The sequence below is a fragment of the Nansenia antarctica genome, assembly GCF_963989245.1.
Source record: "Nansenia antarctica genome assembly, chromosome: 9".
Lineage (NCBI taxonomy): Eukaryota > Metazoa > Chordata > Actinopteri > Argentiniformes > Microstomatidae > Nansenia > Nansenia antarctica.
Genome location: NC_137679.1, coordinates 29934403 through 29956695, shown reverse-complemented (window position 1 = coordinate 29956695; position 22293 = coordinate 29934403). Strand labels below are relative to the sequence as shown.

Below are 22293 nucleotides of genomic sequence, written 5' to 3'. Positions count from 1 at the left end.
AGGAGTCGGCCATGTTATTATTTTGTTTAGTTTCAGACGTTCATGTTACGGTGGCCGTCTATTGAGCTGTCCACCTAATTCCTGTAAGTTGGTTATTCAAATGTTTCTGGTTAAGTTATATATATTACATTTAACCTGCTTATACTTTATCTCAATTCATGCTTCTATTGTTTGTATTATTGCAGGGCTTTTTCATCTTTGTCATTAAATACTTCATTGACATTGAGGAGCGTATTTCTTCATGAAGAAGCCAGGAAGCCATGGTCGTCGTTGCATGCTCTGTCCCTGGCTGCGCTTTCGGAACTGAAAACGTGTCCGAAGCACTCGCCATTGCCCTGTTGACTAATCATGGATTTGCCCATCAACGCACATCGCCTGTCACAGCCGCGCCGACCCCCCGAGGCCCGAAACTGGATCGGCCTAAAGTCGACGTAGGCGTATCGATTGAGGAATGGAACGTGTTCATCCGTCGTTGGGACGTCTTCTGCACTGGCTCAGGCATAGGAGCCGCCGAGGCCCCTTTCCAGTTGTTTAAGTGCGCTGGGCCTGAACTTGGTGACAGCCTGTTGAAAGTCAACCCCAACGCCGCTTCCGAACCTTTGCTACACCTAATTGCCGCCTTGCGTTCACTAGCAGTCATCCCAGTCGCCACATGTGTCCTGCGCACCGAGCTGCTCCAGCTACGCCAGGAGCGTGATGAGACATTCCGCGCCTTCACTGCCAGAGTACGGGGGAAAGCGGAGACATGCGCCTATGTTACAGTATGTGGGTGTGGCGAGGATGTGGACTATACCGACCACATCATCCGCGACGTTCTAGTCAAGGGTATCTCTGATTCGGACATTCGCCGAGAGGTACTAGGGACGCCAGACATCCTTAAAATGCCAGTGAATGACGTGGTTGCACTCGTCGAAAATAAAGAGATGGCCCGCAACGCTCTCCCGTCATCCGCCCTTTCGGCCATGTCGTCACTCCAGCGCTTGACAAAGAGTCCACAGGCGAGCCCCACCCCGACCCCAGGCCCAGCGGACGTGGCGAAACGAGCCCCGTGCCCAGAGTGTAAGAGAACCTTTAATGTCTTCACAGAGGGATCCCGCGGATGGAATACCAAGCCCCACCAGCTTTGTATCGACTGTTATAGGGCCCGCCGACGCAAGGGGCGACCGCAGCCATCTGCCAGCAGTCAACAGGCCGCCGTGGAGTCAGAACCGATCTCCCAGATTTCGTCGGTTCAGTCTGATGCCCGCCCTGGCCAACGTCGTGGGAGTCACCACCAACGCCACGCCCCCACGCCCATCAGACTTGAGCACCACATTTTCTCCAAGGGCGAATGGAGAAGGGCCAGGCTGAGAGACCATCCCCGAGCGCTGATCACTATCTCGGTTGACATGCCTGTCGGACCGAGTGCAGGCACCGGCGACCGTGGCTCGGTCAACGGGGCGAGGGTGTCCGCCATCGCGGACACTGGTGCACAGTCGGACCTTTGGTCCCTAGAGGAGTTCATTGCCTGCGGATTCTCACGTGACGACCTGCTCCCCCATAGCTGTCGAAGGCTCATTCTTCGCTAGACTCTCGACAGCCTCCAGCAGCGGTGGAGTGGCGTCCTGCCGCTCCATGGTGTACGTGAGCAGCTCAGTCCGGGCCATGTTCCTATCCTACGAGTCGCTGCTCAACCTCGGCCTCTTGTCTATGGACTTCCCATCAGGTGACATCGTAGGGGGGCCCAACGACGAGCGTGGGTCTTACACGCCAAACCAGCCCCTGTCCGTCAATGCTACGAGGTCCACCAACGGCGGCTGCGGCGACCCGAGTAACCCGCACAGCGCCCAGTGCTCATGTCCCCAGCGTACGGTCCCTCCGGAACGCCCTACGGCGCTACCTTTCCCTGTCACACCAGAGAACAACAGCCGGATGAAGGATTGGCTATTCGGGAGATACGCCTCATCCACATTCAACACTTGCCCTCATCGGGCGCTGCCGTGCATGGAAGGGCCACCCATTGAAATGCATGTGGACCCCGCAGCCACGCCAAGAGCATGCCACACCGCGGCCGTTGTGCCTCTACACTGGCAGCAGAGAGTCCACGATGACCTTCTCCGGGATGAGGCCCTCGGTGTCATTGAACGTGTGCCATACGGCGAACCAGTGACATGGTGCCATCGTATGGTGGTCACTCGGAAGCACAATGGCTCCCCCCGCAGGACCGTGGACCTCTCACCTCTCAACAAGTTCTACGTGAGACTTTCGCCACCGAGTCCCCGTTCCACCTCGCACGTCGTATAAGGACACCTGGAAGACTGTCACGGACGCCTGGAATGGCTACCACAGTGTGCCCCTGCGTGAATCAGATCGTCATCTGACCACATTCATCACGCCCTTTGGCCGCTGGCGTTACACCAGGGCGCCACAAGGTTTCCTATCGTCGGGGGATGGCTACAACCGCCATTTCGATGCGGTCCTCTCGGACTATGAGCGTAAGGAACGTTGTGTGGATGACACCATCCACTATGACACCGACCTGGAGCAGCACTGGTGGAGGACCATCAACTTCCTTACTCGTGTCGGCCGGGCAGGCATCGTGTTGAACCCGGACAAGTTTCAGTTTGCGGAGAGGAACGTCGAGTTCGCTGGCTTCAGGGTGTCGGACACTACTATCGAGCAACTTCCCAAGTACTTGGACGCTATCCGAGACTTCCCCACCCCGGACTCCACGACGGATGTCAGGAGCTGGTTCGGCCTTGTCAACCAGGTGTCGAACTATGCCCAGCTGCGCGACACGATGGCTCCATTCAAGCCATTCCTCAGCCCACGCTGTAAATTCTCATGGTCACCCGAACTGGAGGAAGCCTTTCAAACGTCCAAAAGTGCTATTGTCGGGGCCATCCGTGAGGGCGTGGAGATCTACGACATGCAGAAGCGCACCTGCCTCCGCCCTGACTGGTCCAAGCGCGGTATTGGTTACTTCCTGCTCCAACAACATTGTAGCTGTGCCTCGGGCATACCAGACTGCTGCCCGGGAGGATGGAGGATCACCCTCGCTGGTTCACGCTTCCTGTCCCCGGCCGAATAGCGCTATGCGGCCATCGAAGGAGAGGCCCTAGCCGTGGCCTGGGGTCTGGAGCAAGCACGGTACTTCACGCAGGGGAGCGACAACCTCGTCGTAGTTACAGACCATAAGCCCCTGGTGAAGATCTTTGGCGACCGTACGCTAGATGAGATAACAAACTCACGCCTGTTTAGACTCAAGCAGCGTACCCTCCCATGGCGCTTCGACATTGTGCACCTGCCTGGAAAGAGCAACTATGCCGCTGACGCAACCTCAAGACATCCGTCTCCATCAGGCTCAGCGAACGGCCTCTCACTGGGATTGCCGGGCGTGCCTGACGCCGTGGAGTCAGCACTTATGGCTTCCATCCGCGCCGATGCACAAGAGCTCGGAGCCGTCTCTTGGACCGTCCTTGCACGTGAAACAGCAAGTGATGCATGCCTCAGCCACCTTCTGCACCTGATCGAACATGGGGACAGGGTTGATATGAACGACCCCGACCTGGCGAGTCTATCACCAGTCTGTGAGTCCATTTACGCACAGGACGGCGTCCTGCTATATCATGACCGCGTCGTGGTCCCTCCATCCCTCCGCGACAGCGTCCTTCGACACCTCCATGCCGCCCACCGAGGGATCTCGGCGATGGGGCAACAGACCCGTGCCATAGTCTACTGGCCAGGGATGTCAGAGGACATCCGAGCCGCCAGGTACGGATGTGCGGACTGTAACCGGAACGCTCCGTCACAAGCAGCCACGCCCCCCCTACCATCCTCACCACCGTCCACCCCATTCGAGGCGGTGTTTGCTGACTTCTTTGACTATGGAGGTCGTCACTACCTAGTTATCGGAGATCGACTATCGGGCTGGGTGGAGGTCCTATGCTCCACAGCAGGCACTGATATGGAAGGCTCAGCTGGGCTGGTTCGCCACCTCCGTGCGTTCTTTGGCTCCTTTGGCGTGCCGGAGGAACTTTCGAGCGACGGTGGTCTGGAATTCACAGCAGGCCAGACACAGGACTTCCTCCGTTTGTGGGGCGTCAAACACTGTGTGTCCTCTGTTGCTTTCCCACAGTCTAACGGAAGAGCGGAAGTTGCAGTGAAGTCTGCGAAGCGCCTCCTGATGTCCAACACTGGCCCGACTGGCAGTCTCGATCATGACCGCTTTCTGCGTGCCATGATACAGTTACGCAACACGCCTGACCCCGACTGCAACCTCTCACCGGCGCAGATTATCTTCGGTCACCCCCTTCGAGGTTCGCTTTCCTTCGTCAACAGGCTTGAGAAGTTCTCGAACCCACATATCCGACCGCTCTGGCGCCAAGCATGGGCGGCAAAGGAGGATGCCCTTCGGACCCGGATGTCCCGTACCACTGAGTCCCTGCAGGCTCACTCGAAGCCACTCCACCCATTGGCACTTGGTGAGAGGGTGTTCCTCCAGAACCAGCAGGGCCCTAGCCCTAACAAGTGGGACAGGTCAGGGGTGGTGGTGGAGTCACGTGATCACGATCAGTATCGGGTTAAGGTTGATGGGTCTGGATGCCTTACTTTACGCAACCGGCGGTTCCTCCGTGGCTACACCCCCTATGCTCCTCAGCAGCCAGCTGCTATGTCCCCTCCACCTGCGCCCCTGGTACACCGCTCCCTACCTGTCCAACCGTGCCCGGTGGTGCCCCAGGGGATCGTCCAGCAGCTGGCGGATGGACCCTGTGGCGCGGCCCTGGGTTCCTCCTTGCCGGCGTCTGCTGGTGAGGCGGCCCCTGGCCTCGGGTCCCAGGGCGACCCTGTACCCACTGATGCCACCCCGAACGCTTCGCTTCTAGTGTCGCAGTCGCCACTGTCGCTGCCCCGTCCTACGCGGCCTAGCCGTACAAGGGAGCCACCCAAGCACTACGAGCCCGAAACAGGCCGTTGGACGCGGGACTGAGTCCGGTTACCTATTTCAGTTTATAGCTTTCCGGACTGGGGGGGATGAAGGGTATACCGCCGTCCACTAGGTGGCAGTATCTCGTTTGTTATGCTTTCCGGCTCAGTCAGGAGTCGGCCATGTTATTATTTGTTTAGTTTCAGACGTTCATGTTACGGTGGCCGTCTATTGAGCTGTCCACCTAATTCCTGTAAGTTGGTTATTCAAATGTTTCTGGTTAAGTTATATATATTACATTTACCCTGCTTATACTTTATCTCAATTCATGCTTCTATTGTTTGTATTATTGCAGGGCTTTTTCATCTTTGTCATTAAATACTTCATTGACATTGAGGAGCGTATTTCTTCAGATACGACTGGTGGATTGATGATTCACTTGCTTAGTCAAATGTATTGATTGTAAGTCGCTTTTGAATAAGGCGTCTGCTAAATGCCAAAACTATAAATGTAAAATGTTTTCACCACTGAAGGACAGGGAGGATCGAACAGGCAACGTTTCTGAGTGCCTCTATCTGCTGCCGCTGACACTGTCTGCCAGTTCATATTCACTATTCTGAGTGTCATTATAAACATTGATCTCCAGGCATAAGACATTGTTGGTGAAATAATTTTTTGCAATATCATTTCACCTTTGACCTTTCACTCCATTTTCACCCCCATTTCACCCTCGTTTACTTGAGTTGCACTTCATTGAGTTTACCATTTCAACTTGGTTATAATGATAAGATAAGAAAACGTTATCTCTATTATTGTGATGATTATGCATATAACTTATCGCCAATCCTTCTATCATCCTTATTTTTTGTGTAACTAGAGAGAGTAGCCTATTTGGTAAATTTACTGACTAATATAGCGTCTTATTATGGCCTGGTCTTATGGTCTTATGGCCTCTCATTCACACACCAATGGCGGCAAGCTACCATGCAAGGCGCCGGCACGCTTGGGAGCAATTTGGGGGGGGTTCAGTGTCTTGCCCAAGGACACCTTGACACATGGCCAGCCGGGGTTCGAACCACCGATTTTGCGATCATTAGACACCGGCTCTACCTCTTGCGCCGCAGTATTTCTTATGTTATGTTCTTATGTTTAACTTTGCCTTGAGGCATGTTTAACCTCAAAGCATGACATGATTAACTCGTTTGCACACCTGTATGTAGGGGTGTGGTTAAATGGAAAGGTATTTTAGCCAGTGTGAGTGACTCTGCAGTTTAGTCGACTCACCTGCTTTCATACAATACACCTGACAGCGAGGAGAAACTAGGCAGCGTGGAAGCATGTCAGTACAAGTCCACATAGAATATTGGTGAGTGATTACTTTGGTTTTCGGAATCATTAACAGTGCCGTTAATACATTTAAATGATTGAGTGTGATATGGCAGGGAATCAAAGGAGTTAGCTTTATCAGTCTGTTTTTCGTCTTTGCTGGTTGTTTCAATGTATTCCAATACATTTCCAATGTATGCCAATTCATAAATTAGGCCTGTGCTGTTTATAGTACGTACTGTCATATTAACTGTGTTATTATGTGTGTATTTGTTTTACCTGTAGTGGCGGATGAGGGTACGCCTCCCGCTTTCAGGACCTGGCGGCTGCGATAAAGCGAAGCGTTCCTGATGCGGTGGTGTCCGGGACCAGAGGGAGGCGCTGTAAGTCTCGTCGGCAGATTCATCCCATTATATTATCTCCAAAATCTCAATTTAATTAGTCCAGAACTTGATCCTTTAAAAGTTGCAGATTTTGAGTGTATGCAATTTGACAGTAAGTAACGTGACCAGTCGTTTCTGAAAACCGATTTTTGAAAATAAAAACTCACACTCTCTTTCTGTGTTGATGGGGAAAGCGACAGAGACCGAATCATAGATTTATCGGTGGGGAACAATTAAGGTGTGACATCACGTCTTCTAAATGACAAGCTGTATTCTAAAATGTCATGTTACTCTTATCTGTACGTTTGTATATTGCATGCACTCAGTTGCACAAGATTGATACACATTTTCGGGGTGACACACCGAGCAATGATGCAAATGCAACTAAAATGCAAGTTTTACAATTATTTGCATTTGCATATATTATTAATGATACAAATTATTATACAATTATTAAAAAATAATATATTAACATACACAACACGTGTTATTGCCGGCTTATTATCATGAGGTCAGGTGTGTATTTCTTATGTGCATGTCCAGGTGGGGGGAAACTATAGGACACTAGTGACCAGCAAACCGATGTTGATTGGTTTGGGTTATGTTCAGTTTTAGGTTTTGACCTTGTTGGGCTGTCAATTGGTGAAGAAAGTTCCCTTTAATCTCTCCCGTCCGGTGATATCTATTTGTTTGAGGACATATGTTCATTCTTCCCCAACAGCCAGTTTTGAAGTGACTGTGAACGGTAAACTGGCTTATTCGAAGCTGGAGAAAGGAGGTTTTCCTGATACCAAAGAGGTAGGTGTGACAACTTATTCCATCCAGCAGATGGTAGCACTTGCATATTTTCGAGTACCTGCATGTCTTAACACAGTCATTCCATGTAGGATGAAGTTTCCCCTAGATAAATAGGTCAGATTTGCCTGTTCTGCACTAGTCACTGTTCTACCCACTTCAATAGATATGATCCTCCAACTCCCTTCATTGATCAGCTGTTTAGTCTGACTGTCCCAACTCTCTTATCACATCTCTGTCCTCTGCTCCCATCTGTCCAGGTGGTTGCCATGGTGAAGCATGTGAGCCTTGGAGGAAAGGTGGAGACTGTGAACCAGGTGAAGAAGAAGGATTGTTCTATCTCTTAGAGGAGTAGAGATGGAGTGATAACAGGATGACAAGAGCATTTTCTAGGATTCACGAATCAGATTCTATTAATGATTGTCCACAATGAAATACAATACATGTGTACATGAGGAAAGCCTAGAATCATTTCTGCTTTATCTTAGGAAGTGCTCTCAACATGCCTGTCTGTTTTTTGTTTTGTGTATGGTCATTTATTTACTTCGCATACTGTTCCATCCATGTATTACAAAATGTAGATGAATTTAACTAGATGACCCCCAAAACACTTAAATTTGACTGGACGATAATTTAATCTTTATTCTTAGACAAGATACTCAATTGGTAATAAAAATGTACACATTGTTTTTACCATACATGATAGAGAATCTCTCTGCAATGATATGACTGTGAAAAAAACAAAACAAGTGATTAAATAAACCAACCTTGTAATTTATGTTTTGTTTTTTTAAATGGTAGAGCCTTATTCCAAACATATATAGAGCTTTATTCCAAAGCGCTTTACAATGGCCTCTCATTCACCCATTCACACACCAATGGCGGCAAGCTACCATGCAAGGCACTGGCCCACTCATTGGGTATCATTTGGGGTTCATTGTCTTGCCCAACGACACCTTGACACATGGCCAGCCGGGGATCAAACCGCCGACCTTGCGTTCATTAGACGCCGGCTCTACTTCCTGAGCCAAAGCTGCCCCACACCTGTTTGGTGTGGTGGAGGTAGGGGGTGGGGGTTTGAAGAGGAAGTCCATTCTTGAATGGGAGGTGATAAGGCAGGGAATTAACTCACCCTAATGTCATGAATACCTGACAGTCACTGCATGTGCCATGGAGATAGGATCCTCAATCCTACGAGATCAGAGAAGCCATCTACCACAGGTTTCCTGTCCAGATTCCCATCTCTGTGTCTGTGTCCTGAATGAACAAAGATTGTATCTGAATTATGAAGGAAATAGCTACTAGGCTATTATACAGCCAAATAAATTATAGCTTATGGCAAAGTTATCTAGGCCATTGTTCAGTGTCCGTCAAGGAGTTTGTCAATGGAGAGCAGAGCACAGACAGGAAGGAGGATGAGGAGGCAGAAGGGTAGTTGACAGTCTAGGGCTGTGTTTCATTTAGGGGGCCGGGAAACAGAATTCAACTTTCTCGATTGAGATTCATCTCCCACGCTCTCTCTCTGCCTCCCCTCTCCTGCAGGCTAGGGTGTTGCCGGGCGGTTTCAGGTAACGATGGGAAAACAGGCTCAGCTGGGAGGGCAGAGGGGACAGAGGGGGATGATGTCACAGAGCACCATGTCCTGTGTGTAGTTTTAGTGGTGGTCCTGAGAATCCCCACCTGGAAACTCGTCTCATCTCTGGTAAACTGCGACCCCAGACCCTTGCTACACAACCTCACTTGTTTGGAGCTGTTTGGGCTGTGGCGCAGGAGGTAGAGCCAGTGTCTAATGATTGCAAGGTCGGCAGATTCGCGATTCGAACCCCGGCTGGCCACATGTTGAGGTGTCCCCAAATTGCTCCCCAAATTGCTCCCAGAGCGCTATATGTCAGTCCATTTACCATTTACCATAAACAATGCAACCCTCGCCCCAACCACATCAATCAGCTTATAGAATAAGACATGCAGATAACGCAGCCCCCAAGTCCCTCATATCCAGAAGGATGATGCCCACCGGGATCCAGACGACCCACTGGATCAGTAATCTCCATAATCTATAATCCATACACTAACCAGACAATAATAACTGTGAATTAATAATGTCAGCCAGTTTGTCAAAACTGTGATGTTTTGCTGGTGTTGGCAACAGGAGACATCCCATAACACAAACTGCCACTTCGTAGAAGTTTACAACAATGTCAGCTCTCATGCTTATGAGTGTGTGAGTGTGTGTGAGCTGAGTTAGTACTTTGTGTTCACCACAGTAGGAAATTAGGTCAGTCTCGGTGTCCAGAGGGCATGTGGTCGTGAGTGCAACACATGGGTTGTGTGTGTGGTCCAGAGTATTCAGAGCACAGGCACAATGGACTCGTTGCAATTGCTCTGGTCCTAAACCCACCCCCTCCCCCTCTCCTTTCCTCTGAGCTCAGTGGTGCCCTGACACAACCCCCCCCAGTCACAGACAGACAGACAGACAGACACACACAGGTACTTAGATGGTGGGGGTGAAAACGGTCTGACAATATTCTCGACTGCCATTCACAGCTGGGATCAGTTTTCAAACAAAGGTGTTTCATTCTGAAAGGTGTTTCAAGCCATATCACTGGGTTTCCTCACAGTCTGATCCTGTTAACAGCATCTCTCTCAGGTAGGGCTGGAGACACAGAGGCTAGATACAATAGGTGACTGGGGTCAGGTGGTAGAGTGGTTAGCTGCAGTGCTATGAAAAAAGTCTTCTGTTCTTCATTTTAAAATAATTTTACATGCTTTGAAAGAGTCCGGTAGGCTGTATAGATTAGTGGGATTTTTTTCTGTCTATAAATGTTATGTATTTCAATTTCAGTCTCTCAGGTAACATTTGAAAATTGTACAGGGGGGCAAATACTTTTTGGCTGTGTGTGTGTGTAGCTGGCTGCAGGCAGTGTGTATGTGTAGACAGGGTGCTGATTGTACAAACAGATTGGAGACTACAGGAGATGATAACACTGCTTTTCCCATGGCTCAGGTGTGAGTGTGACTGTGTGTGTGTGTGTGTGTGTGATGAAAAGCCACATCAGTGAAAGCCGGTAAAGTAGCTCTGGTCAGGATGAAGGGTGTGTGTGTGAGGGAGCATCTGTTTGTCTGTCCAGTTGGCGAGATAGAGAGGGAGATTAGATTTGTCTGGAGGGCAATATCTGTTATGTCCGTGTGTCTGTCCAAGCCCTGGCAGAGACACAGGCCTAGACTGACGCATCAGGTCAACAGAGGCCAACAACAGAGGGAAGTACAACCACCTAATTCTCCTCAATAGAACCTTATCAAGTTCCACACACTATCTACATTACTATATTGACTGACATGCTATGTAGCAACAATGACTACATACTACTGAAGAACATTATGTATAGAATATTGTATTAACACAATTAGAACAACACACCTGTTTCTACTACTATATAAACGATTTAAAACATACACAAGCTGCTGCTGTCATACCTCAGATCATATTTGATTAATGACCATATTAATGTCTGAGTATTGAGAGAGAAAAAGATTTCCTCCACACAATGTACAGTGAACAAAAAGAAAGGAAAGACAACATGAGAAACATAGGACGTGTCATGTATGTGAATCGTGTGAAGCAGAGAGAAAAATACCAGGAAGTGAGCTTGTGTGGTTGTTTTTTTATTGTCATGGAGAGAAAACACATAGCAGCTATGGTATCCAACAGGATACAACTCAGCGCTTTTATTTCTGCTATTCTGAGAAATGAATGTTAGTGAGAGGATGTGGAACATTGTCAGGGGCCTTTGACAGGGGAGCAGGGGGGAGAGCTAGCCACAGCCATGGAAGCCATAGGGATCAGACTTGCCACAAGCAGACAAAGAAGTTAGGATCAGTCTGCAGTACTAATAATGAGAGATTCATTAAGAATTTTTTTCAGCATTCCCACATGCTGGACATCCTTGACATAATACTGAAGACAAAGACATAAGCACCGCCTCTCTCTCTCTCTCTCTCTCTCTCTCTCTCTCTCTCTCTCTCTCTCTCTCTCTCTCTCTCTCTCTCTCTCAAAAGAAGACAGTAGTATTCCCGTGATTTAAGTTTTTACATTTTTTTTATTAAGAAAGTGATATAAATAAATAAAACAAACAATGTAAAAATATAACGCCAACTTGAGATCTGTATTTGTCCCATAGCAACAATTTGTTCTTATAATGGGGAAATAAATGTCAAATTGGTCCCTTGTGTGTCAGACAGATTAGAAAAAACATTTGATAACACATGGTAGCACCACTGTCTGGTTCTCCACACTATGACTTATAGGCACACAGCTAGAGCATTCATGTTCGTCCAGAGATATTTAAACATGAATAGGACAGCACAGAAACCAAATGATGAAATCTGTCATGGATAGATCTGTCAATTCATAAATGGCCACTGTTAGGATTTCCATTTTATATAAATATAATATATTAATTTATACGTTTATTACACACACAAAAAAAAAGATTTCTCGCAATTTTCACTACTCAAGTCAACAAAAGTGAATTAAAAAGGCAGCGGACACAAATGAAATTAGAACAGGAAATGAATAAGAGGTCCACAACTGAAATACACTGTTCACTTGTGCTTCGCACAAAATGAGGGCCCTGCGCTTTGAGAAACAGTTTAATCTAGAGAAAGATAGGCGAAACTTTTTCCATCATTTGTGAAGGCATTAGATCAGTCACTGACAATCTCCAGGTATAAATGATACGTCATAATTGAAGGTATGGGTCTTAAGTATGTGCAAACATTCATCTGACGACATCTGACTGTAAAACAAAACCTGTTTTATAGTGACAACATAAAAAAACCTACCACACTGTGAATTGAAAGTGGATGAGGATGGGGGGGTGAAGGATGCCAGCTAGCGCACCAAGAGGAAAGTTAACCCTGCGATGCCCACACTGGCCGCAGCAAACAGAGCTGTCTTCATGGAGGAGTCGTGGTTCACTTCTGTGGCAGTGTTGAAGAACTTACAGAACCCCTCCTGCAGGAAATGACACAATACACAGATGGTTAGATTTAAGACTAAGGCTAACACAGCTGAGTGCTAGCAGTTGGTAAGATGACAGTAGACCATACTGTAACACTGGGCATACTTGTAGCCTATAGGATTTCTGGATGAGGATGCTACTAGATCCTTGCTACACCACTTTGGAAAAGGCAGACTGAAGAAAAGCAGACACATCTAGCCATCTGTCTGTTCCTGAACGGTTCTGATAAATGGGAAATATGTCAGTCAGTCTGTAGACCAGGTCAACAAAGCATGAGATAGAAAGCATAATGCTTATCTCAGGGCACAAGGGCAGGGCCCGTCTCTGGTGAGATGCCATATCGAAACCTAAAACCAGACTATCGGCTATATCAAAGGACCAGACTAGAGAGCTCCAAACTAGGAATTCAGATTCGGTTCAATCTCTTCAAAAAATGTATTTCCCCCTTTATGTTTTCAGACAGCTTTGGGAAAGCACCATGTGTAAAAAGCCCAGGTAGGGGGGTTCCTGTATCTGGCCTTTGTTTGTCTATTCAGATCATATTTTTGTACAAATGCGGTGTGCAAAGCTGGGTGTTTGAAGCTTGGAGGTCACTAGAGTGTTACATTCAAGTCCATCTGGCTGAGTTGGTTAGATTTGTCTGTTAGAGCCAGCTGCCAGTAAAGGAAGGGGAGGGGTGTGTGTGTATGGGTGTGGGTGTGTGGTGAGGGGGATTCATTCACAAAAGCAGACAACATGCTGCAGCTGTACTCTTCTGCTTCAACAACTACTACTACGGCTCTTCTAAGGACTACAGGGAATCCACCCCAGCATCACAAATGGCCCATACTCAGAAAACAGATTTAAAAACGTATACATATGAAATCATTTAACGTTTTGATCTGTGGAATTCAGGCGTGACTTTTGAAAACAAGGCATGGTTAAACTCCTTCAAAACGTATTAAATGGATAGACCCTTGTCAACAGATGACTCCCGTAGAGAATCCATTAGCTCAATCCGTAATTAACGGATAGCATAGTTTGTTGTGGTGGCTTTGGGCCTACATACTGTACTGGCTCTCCATGGCCGACTCTAACCTTTCCCTTGTCTTTAGACAACTCTGTCCTCCCAGATTCCAAACGGCTGAGTCACCATTTAAAGCCCACACAGTCCAGTCACAAGACACAGCTCTGGGTGAAATGCCACATTTGGAATCACGGTAGTCTTCGAACACAACAAAACACAGAGACCCCTTTCAAAGAAGGATAATTCTGTATTATGAACCATATCTAACCCTGTGTGTTTGATTTCTGTGCAGTGTTGGGCCAACATCAACAGTACTGGCTTTGATACCGCATACATTCCACACATTTTTGGCAGATGAAGGCTCTCTAATTCCCTTAACCAAAGCAGCTATGCAGGGGAAGGTGTTTGGTGAGTCTGCGGTGTGGAGATTGGTATCTCCATCTGATTTCAGATCAGCAGACATTTTTGTGAACAGGATCAAACCAAAATACACTGGTTGGTCACCACCATCAAAGTTAACTAGTATTTTTTATCTTATCTTTAGACTAGTCCGCTATGGTCTCGGCCAGTCCCCTGCAGCTAGCCTGTATTAGAAAATCACGGCAATGGTTGACGAGTCCATGATTCCACAGAGTGAGAGGCTGCATGAGTGTGTGTGTGTGTCTGTGTGTATAGTGTACATCAGTCAGTGAGATGCTCAGACGTACCCAGCCCTCGTTCTCCAGCAGCCAGTCTCTTTTCTCCTCTCCCAGGTAGTCTGCTATGGTCTCAGCCAGTCCCCTGCTACTGGCCCCCTGTCCCAGGTCCTGCCCTTGACTCTGTCCCAGGTCTTGCTCCAGTCCCTTCCCCTCTTGCCCCTTCAGTTGGCTGACCAGCACCCCCGTGAAGGTGAAGAGGGACACCACCCTCCCCCAGTTCAGCTGTCCATCCCCCACCAGCTCCTCCATAACCTTTCTCAGGCTGGTGCAGGGGTCCTGCCCGCACTGATGCAGGAAGGTCTGTGCCAGCGTGTTGAAGCGGGCACGGTGCTGAGCCTCCATGTCCTGGGCAAGGCGTCGCATGGCGGCCGCTGACTCGCTGGGAGGGGGAGGGGCTGGTCGTGGGCTTGCGCTGCAGTAGGACAGGTAGTCCTCTGCCAGAGCCAGGGTGTCTTTCCACAGCCAACACGACATTTTCTTTAAGAGTCAAAGAAAAAAATATTTAAGAAATACACCCAAGACAATTGGATCTGATTCATTGTTTTCAACCTCTTGTGCGTGCCAGGATGGCCCTAATTCAGATATTTGACCAGTTCTAGCTAGCTACAGAGAACTGTGCTGGGTCACAAACACCAGAGGTCAATACAGTGCTGACTGCTCTGAATTTGAACCCATTAAAAGAAGCTACTCATTACACCTCTTCCATCTAGCTACTGTTGAAACGGCTCTTGCACAGCCCAAACTACGTGTACTGTAGCCAAGATAACAACGGTGTAGCTAGCTAGGTGTCTTATCCAGAATAGCAGTTAGCTACAGTAAAAGTTACAATTTGCCATAGATGTTCCAGGTAGCGTTTAGGATGATACTACCAATGATGTACATGTATATATCTTCCATATATACGGTCCTCTGTGGCGCAGCTGCTAGAGCATGCTAACGACGCTTAGGTTGTGGGTTCGATTCCCGCTGGGACCATATATACACACTGACAAATGTATATACTCACTGCAATATAAGTCGCTAAATGGCATACGTTATATGGTACTACACCAACATTATCCTAAACACTGGCCAGCGACGTGTCCGACGTTAACTAAGTTGACCAATATTTGCGCATTCTGTCAAGTGTCAAAGCTAGCCAGCTGTCACAGCTATAGGCCCTACACGGGAACTACCTAGTCTAGGTCTAATAGGAACACTGGCTTGGTGAACACATAGCTAGCTAACGGTATATAAAAAAAAATAGGTAAGAGGACTATTATTTTGAACCTGTATTTTCGAGTAGGAAAGCTTGCTTGCCATCTTCAAAAGCTATGTAGCGTTAGCTCGCCAGCCAGCCAGCTACCTTGATGTCCGTTGCATTCTGTCACAAATGTGAGACACAAAGAACCGAGAGCGACCCAACCAGATTTCAGGTCTGTGTGATCAAATCAACATATTGACATCTATCTTTCAAAGTTATAGGAAATTGAGTTAGACTGAAATGATACAAATGAAAACTAAATTGATCTGCACATTTGAGGTAAAACAATGAGTAAAAGCTCACCCTCCCAGCGATATCAGACTGCTCTCTCCACGTACAGACGGCGGAAGGACGAGCAGGCTGACTACTACCGTTCTACCGGGCTGCTTCCTCCTCTCGGCCTTTCCCCATATGGATGCTTTCGACTCCGCCTACACTTCCATAACAACGTCATCAACTCAAATACTCTTTGAAGTCTTTCTTTCTTTCCCCTCCGAGAATAGATATTGTGGTTTCTTTGTGTTGGTCCATCGCTCCATATCATCATCATGATAAGCAGGTAATCAGCAGTATCTTCATCGGCGTCTTCATCATCAGCAACATCCATCAACAGCAACAGCCATACTATTTCAACACTCAACTTCACATAAAACCTAATACACAAAACATACTGTAACAACCAGAATGAATACTTTATGGTTCCAACAATAGCCTACTGCAAGTCTCTCAGTAGCAGTGAGTGTAGATACAAGACAATCAGTAATATTGTACATGACTAGGACCTGATCTAGGGCAGTTTACATGCTTCTGAGACTGAACTATTTTTTAAAATGTAATTATTCTAAGAGAATATTGTGGTTATTCTATAATAATTTGTTCTTACATGTTTGCCTGGTTAAATAAAGGTTAAATAAAACATTAAAAAATAAACATATTTTAATAACAATAATGCTAATAATAATAATAACATATCAGTAATAATCAAGCTAACAATAATATAGCTTAGGAATAAAACAGATCAACATTTGATGCATAGTCCAATCAAATAAAAAGTTAGCAATCTAAGAAAAACTAACTACACAATTTATAGATTGTTACGACATACACCAGCATTAAGCCGGTGTGTGAGTGAGTGTACAGTATGTGAGGTTCAAAAAGCACACTTCTGCAGCAGCATGGTCAGGGTGCTCTGGTCGTCCACATGACGCTACAGCCAACCAGTGACACCAGTGACATCAAACTGTTTCGCTCTGATTATGTCACAGCCCTAGGCACAGATTTGCAAAAGAGAGAGAGAGAACACATCATGAGAGGGAGGACTCCTCAGAGGAAGTGAGATCAGCAGAGGAATGTGGTATTTCCAATGAATGTGGCAGAAAGCAGAAGAAGATACAGTATCATGACATATCCACCAATGTCTTTGTCTCTGTAGCTGCAGAAACAGGGCTTTTCACAGAGGGGCACATGGTACAGTAGCAGCAAAGCCTGACTCCCTCCCACAATGTTCTTGTTTTCTATTTCCCTGCCTCTTTTCTCTCTCTCTTTTTCCTCACCCCTAAGGTGTAGACCACCCCTTCTCTCACCCCTAAAATATTCTCTCTCCCGTCTTTCCCCACCCATAGTGTTGGGAGAGAGATCTCGATTTCAGAATACTCTCCAATGTGATGATGATGTCAAAGACTTATTTAGAGATGAAAGTGCATTTGAGTTTAGTTTGTTTGTTTTCATGTAAACAGTGGGGGATTATCTGATACAGAATACAACAGAAATTCAGATTTAGATGGAACCATGGTAATTCCCAGACCGTAACAAATGTAAACTCCCTTCAAGACTGAATTGGGAGTGCTTTCACTCTTTATATGCCCATAGAAAAAGTGACATCTATTGCATGTCACATGTCCAAGAACACTTATTTTACACTGTGAACACTGTATGGAAAATCACAGAATCCCCAGAGAAAGTGATTTCATTTAGGACCTGTTTGAATGTTAAGAGTGGGGAATTGTCAAATGTAAAATACAACAGAAATCCAGGTTTCGATGGAACCATGATAATTCCCATACTGTGACTAGTGTAAACTCCCTTCGAGGGCTTTCACTTATCGATATGAACTTTAAACTGTATATGCCCATACAGTATTAAAAACATTTATTCCATTCCACATTTTCAAGAACACTACATAAATCACATTCTGAGAATTATAATTTGAGTATCAAATCAGTGTCATGTAACCAGAAGTAGCAGGTTTCAAACAAGAATTTGAATAATGCCATTGTATGCAGATGGTAATTAATCAAAACATTTCGCTCAACCTTCCTACTCACTCTTCCTGAAAACCTGTTGATGTAATCTCATGACATGCAGTACAAAAGGGCCATCCTTACAACTGCATGGTTTGTTTTGTAATTACCACATGGACCTAATCAGCTTCACTACTGCCTTTGTATTGACTGGAATCTGTCTGAACAACACTGGGGCGATGGCAATGATATCACACTTAGTGAAATACAGTGACAGTGAAAGAAGTGGACCAAGGGCAGCGCAGCATCACTGACTCACATCTGTGTCATTCTGTTGATAATTCGATGAAACCGTGTGTGTCCCTCATCCCTGGAGAGGTCTGCTGCTACATGTCTTTAATCCCAACAGAACCTACAGTACAATAGGATATACAGAACACTTGGATCTATGTCTTTTTATCAAGCCATTTGCATCTGACCAATGTGAGAGAGGTCACTGTTGTGTGCCAATATGATGTTGACACTGAACACACACACACACACACACACACACACACACACACACACACACACACACACACACACAGTTTAGTGATGCATGAGTATCCCTCTCATAATAGAGAAATAGATACAAGAATAACACAAATACAATACAAATTAGTTTCATAATTTAACTGTAAGATGTATTGATGTGTGATGTGGTCAAGGGTCTTTGACCAGTGACATCAGATTCAGATAACATAATGATTGTTGACTCAATGACTAGGAGAATCGATTAAATCAATGCTATTTTGGGGACAATGTCTGGAGACAAACACCAATGTGGGTCAATGTGTTCATCTATAGTCCAACACACACTGACACGGTCAGGACACATCATCATGTACAGAAGATAAACAGATAAGCAGGTGAAGTGAGCTACAGTATATATATATATATATATATATATATATATATATATATATATATATACACACAGTCATGTGAAAAAGATAGGACACCCCATGAAAACCATTGTTTTTTTCATTATTTAAACGGACATTTGATCTTCATTTTAACAATATTGAGGGATGGAGGTAATATAATTAAACAAATAAACCCGAAAGAAAAATCTTTTTAAAATGATTTGTAAAATGTAATTAATAGAAATGCATTTTTCTTGTGAGGATTTATTACTACTTAAAATGCCTAAAATTAGAATAAAGTGCACCACACCAGGTGGAGTGGGAAAAACAATGTCAGAGACTGGTAGACAGTTATAGGAAATGTCTAATTGAGGTTATTCCAGCCAAAGACCAGGTATTAGGGCATAGGATGTCCTAAAACTTTTTCCTCAGTAGGAATTGCCATCATTGTTTATTTTTGTAAAATTAATTATAACAAAGTTCAAATGTCATTGTTTTTGGTTCCAAAAACCTTTATCTATAGATATTGTTTGAAAGAAAATATTGATATGTCCATATTTCTTAAAAAATAACTAAATATTTCAAGGGGTGTCGTAATTTTTTCACTAGACTCTATGTGTGTGTATGTGTAGGGAGCTCTACTCTCTTCACACTGTGAGCCGTGTGTCTTGAATTACTGGATATTTTGTCCAGAGTGCATGTCCCACATGTTGGCCTTCTTATCACAGCCCTAGAACACACACATGGTACATACACACCATGTGACTGAGATAGGTAGATAGAACAGACAGAGAGACAAGGGGTAAGGGAACAGTCAAACATTCACACTCTCACAGACAAATACACGTACACACACTCTCCACCTAATGAATTACCACTGAAACCAATTTGGTGACAACACTGCCCTCGTGTGGTGGACACAGGGAGGTACAGGCCACAGGGGGAATGTCCAAACACGAGGGTGGCACACACGGTTGGTTAGACATGTGCAAACTATACATGCCTCTATGGACATACATGTGGAAATTACAGTCCATTATGTGTCCTATGAAGTTCAGATAAGGCACTTTGAGCTGTATGGTCCCAGTAAAGCCAAGGGGAGTTTTATATAGAGTGGGTTCGGAAAGTATTCAGACCCCCTTACATTTTTCACTCTTTGTCATATTGCAGCCATTTGCTAAAATCAATTAATTTCATTTCTTTCCTCGTTCATGCACACACAGCACCCAATATTGTCAGAAAAACACAGACTTGTAGACATTTTTGCAGATTTATTACAAAATAAACACTGAAATATCACATGGCCATAAGTATTCAGACCCTTTGCTGTGACACTTGTATATTTAACTCAGGTGCTGTCCAATTTTTCTGATCATCCTTGAGATGGGCCTACACCTTCCTTGGAGTCCAGCTGTGCTTAATTATATTGATTGGACTTGATTGGGAAAAGCACACACCTGTCAATAGAAGACCTTACAGCTCACAGTAAAGTCAGAGCAAATGAGAATCATGAGGTCGAAGGAACTGATTGAAGAGCTGAGAGACAGAATTGTGGCAAGGCACAGATCTGGCCAAGGCTACAAAAAAATGTCTGTTGCACTAAAGGTTCCTAAGAGCACAGTGGCCTCCATAATCCTTGGGGAGAAGAGCCTTCGTGAGAGAGGTAAAGAAGAACCCAAAGATCACTCTGGCTGAGCTCCAGAGATGCAGCGGGGAGATGGGACAAAGTTCTAGAAAGACAACCATCACTGCAGCCCTCCATCAGTCGGGGCTTTATGGCAGAGTGGCCCGACGGAAGCCTCTTCTCAGTGCAAAACACACGAAGCCCGCATCGACTTTGCCAAAAAACACCTGAAGGACTCCCAGACTCTGAGAAATAAAATTCTCTGGTCTGATGAGACTAAAATCGAACTTTTTGGTCTTAATTCTAAGCGGTATGTGTGGACAACACCTGGCACTGCTCATCACCTGCCTAATGAATGAATGAATGAATGAATGGTCTTTATTGTCATTGCTATAGTACAGGTACCAAACAACGAAATTTGGGAGGGGTGGCTCCCCTGGTGCTAGGAAAGAAAAAAACAAGAAAAAAAACAAGAAGGGAAATGAGCTGGTTTACATAAATAAAGGCTATGTACACTATCCACTATACTGTACAGATAGACGACTAGGGTTGTCATATTGCACATAGTGTTATTGCACATTCATTTAAAGTGTCGCAGTTTGCAGGCTTGAAATGTACATATTTGTGCCTCAGCACTACACCTGATTTTTTCAATCCAGCAGCTGCCATCAATCCGTCCAGACTGTCCAGGGCCCAGAACCTAGGTCTTTGCTGTGTTCAGGGCCTGGATGGCCCTGGGGTAGAAGCTGTGCTTCAGTCTGTTTGTCCTTGCGGCCATGGTCCTGTACCGCCTTTTCGAGGGCAGCCGGGCAAAGTGTTCGTACCCAGGGTGGGTTGGGTCTCTGGAGATCTTGGAGGCCTTCCTGAGACAGCGTGTGTTGTACAGCTCTTCCAGAGAGGGGAGGGGGGCGCCGGTGATCTTCTGGGCTGTTCTCACGACTCTCTGTAGCGCATTTCTCTCCGCGGTTGTGCAGCTGGAGAACCAGTTGCAGATGCCGTAGGTGAGGATGCTCTCCACTCCGCCGCGGTAGAAGGCCACCAGTATCTCCTGCTTGTTGTGTTCCTTCCTGAGGACTCTCAGGAAGTAGAGCCGCTGTTGTGCCTTCTTGATGGTGGCTGCTGTGTTGTTCTTCCAGGACAGGTCATCCTGTATGTGCACCCCCAGGAATCGGAGGGCTGAGACTCTCTCCACGCTCTCTCCGTCGATGAGCAGGGGCTGGACCTCAGACTTCTTCCTCCTGAAGTCCACGATGATTTCCTGGGTCTTTGACTTGTTCAGCAGCAGGTTGTTAACCTTGCACAGCTTGCTCAGCTGCTCTACCTCATCCCTGTACGCCGCCTCGTCCCCCCCCGAGATGCAGCCCACCACGGTGGTGTCGTCTGCAAACTTTACGATGGAGTTGCTGGGGTGGACGGGGGTGAAGTCGTAGGTGTAGAGATTGTAGAGGATGGGGCTTAGCACGCAGCCCTGGGGGGACCCAGTGCTGAGTCTGAGGGCTGTGGAGGTGTGGGAGCCCACCCGCACCCTCTGGGGGCGGTCGGACAGGAAGTCCTTGATCCATGCACATATAGAGTGTGATAGTCCCAGGTCTAGTAGTTTGGTCACTAGCCTGTCTGGAAGGATGGTGTTGAAGGCAGAGCTGAATGATTGATTGATAGCTCAGAAACCTAAAAATATGGTCAATATGACCACAATTGTCACAGAGACATACGCTAATGTGTGCTCCTAAAGTTCTCCTAGTTGCCTACATTAGAAAAAATAGACTAGAGTTAGTCTATAAACACCTGAGATTAATAGGCTTAAGTGAACCAATATACTGTATAGGATATAGCCAGATCAATTACTGTGGATTTTTCCTGTAGGCTATGTCAAAATAAGTGCAGCAGCCTTTCACACTTTTATTCCCAAGTAATCTATTTTTATTGGATTGTATTAGGTGTTAGCATATCTGCAAAACATATCTAATATTGATAATCTGACTCCAATGTAATTATCACTATGTGCAAATAATTGTTGAGTTTGTGCTGAAGTAGTGCAAGAAAGGTCAAATAGAATGAATCAAATCAGGCTTTAATAATACTGTATACTTAAACAACTATTTTAAGGCGAATACTTAATAGAGAAATGTTACATCCTAATAGAGAG

General features: G+C 46.1%; 1 protein-coding gene across 1 annotated transcript; it reads right to left on the bottom strand.

The window, feature by feature from the left end:
- Positions 1–11493: 11493 nt before the first annotated feature.
- bcl2l10 (BCL2 like 10) lies at positions 11494–15726 on the bottom strand. Its single transcript, XM_080538950.1, has 3 exons — positions 15682–15726; positions 14145–14612; positions 11494–12424 (listed from the first exon to the last, which is right to left on the bottom strand). The coding sequence occupies exons 2-3, from the start codon at positions 14607–14609 to the stop codon at positions 12302–12304; spliced, it is 588 nt and encodes a 195-aa protein (XP_080395076.1). The 5' UTR covers positions 14610–14612; positions 15682–15726; the 3' UTR covers positions 11494–12301.
- Positions 15727–22293: the final 6567 nt, after the last annotated feature.

Coding starts and splice junctions, on each gene's coding strand:
- bcl2l10 (XM_080538950.1), bottom strand. CDS start 14,609: ATGTCGTGTTGGCTGTGGAAAGACACCCTGGCTCTGGCAGAGGACTAC. Junction 12,425..14,144: donor TGCTGGAGAACGAGGGCTGG/GTACGTCTGAGC, acceptor CATTTCCTGCAG/GAGGGGTTCTGTAAGTTCTT.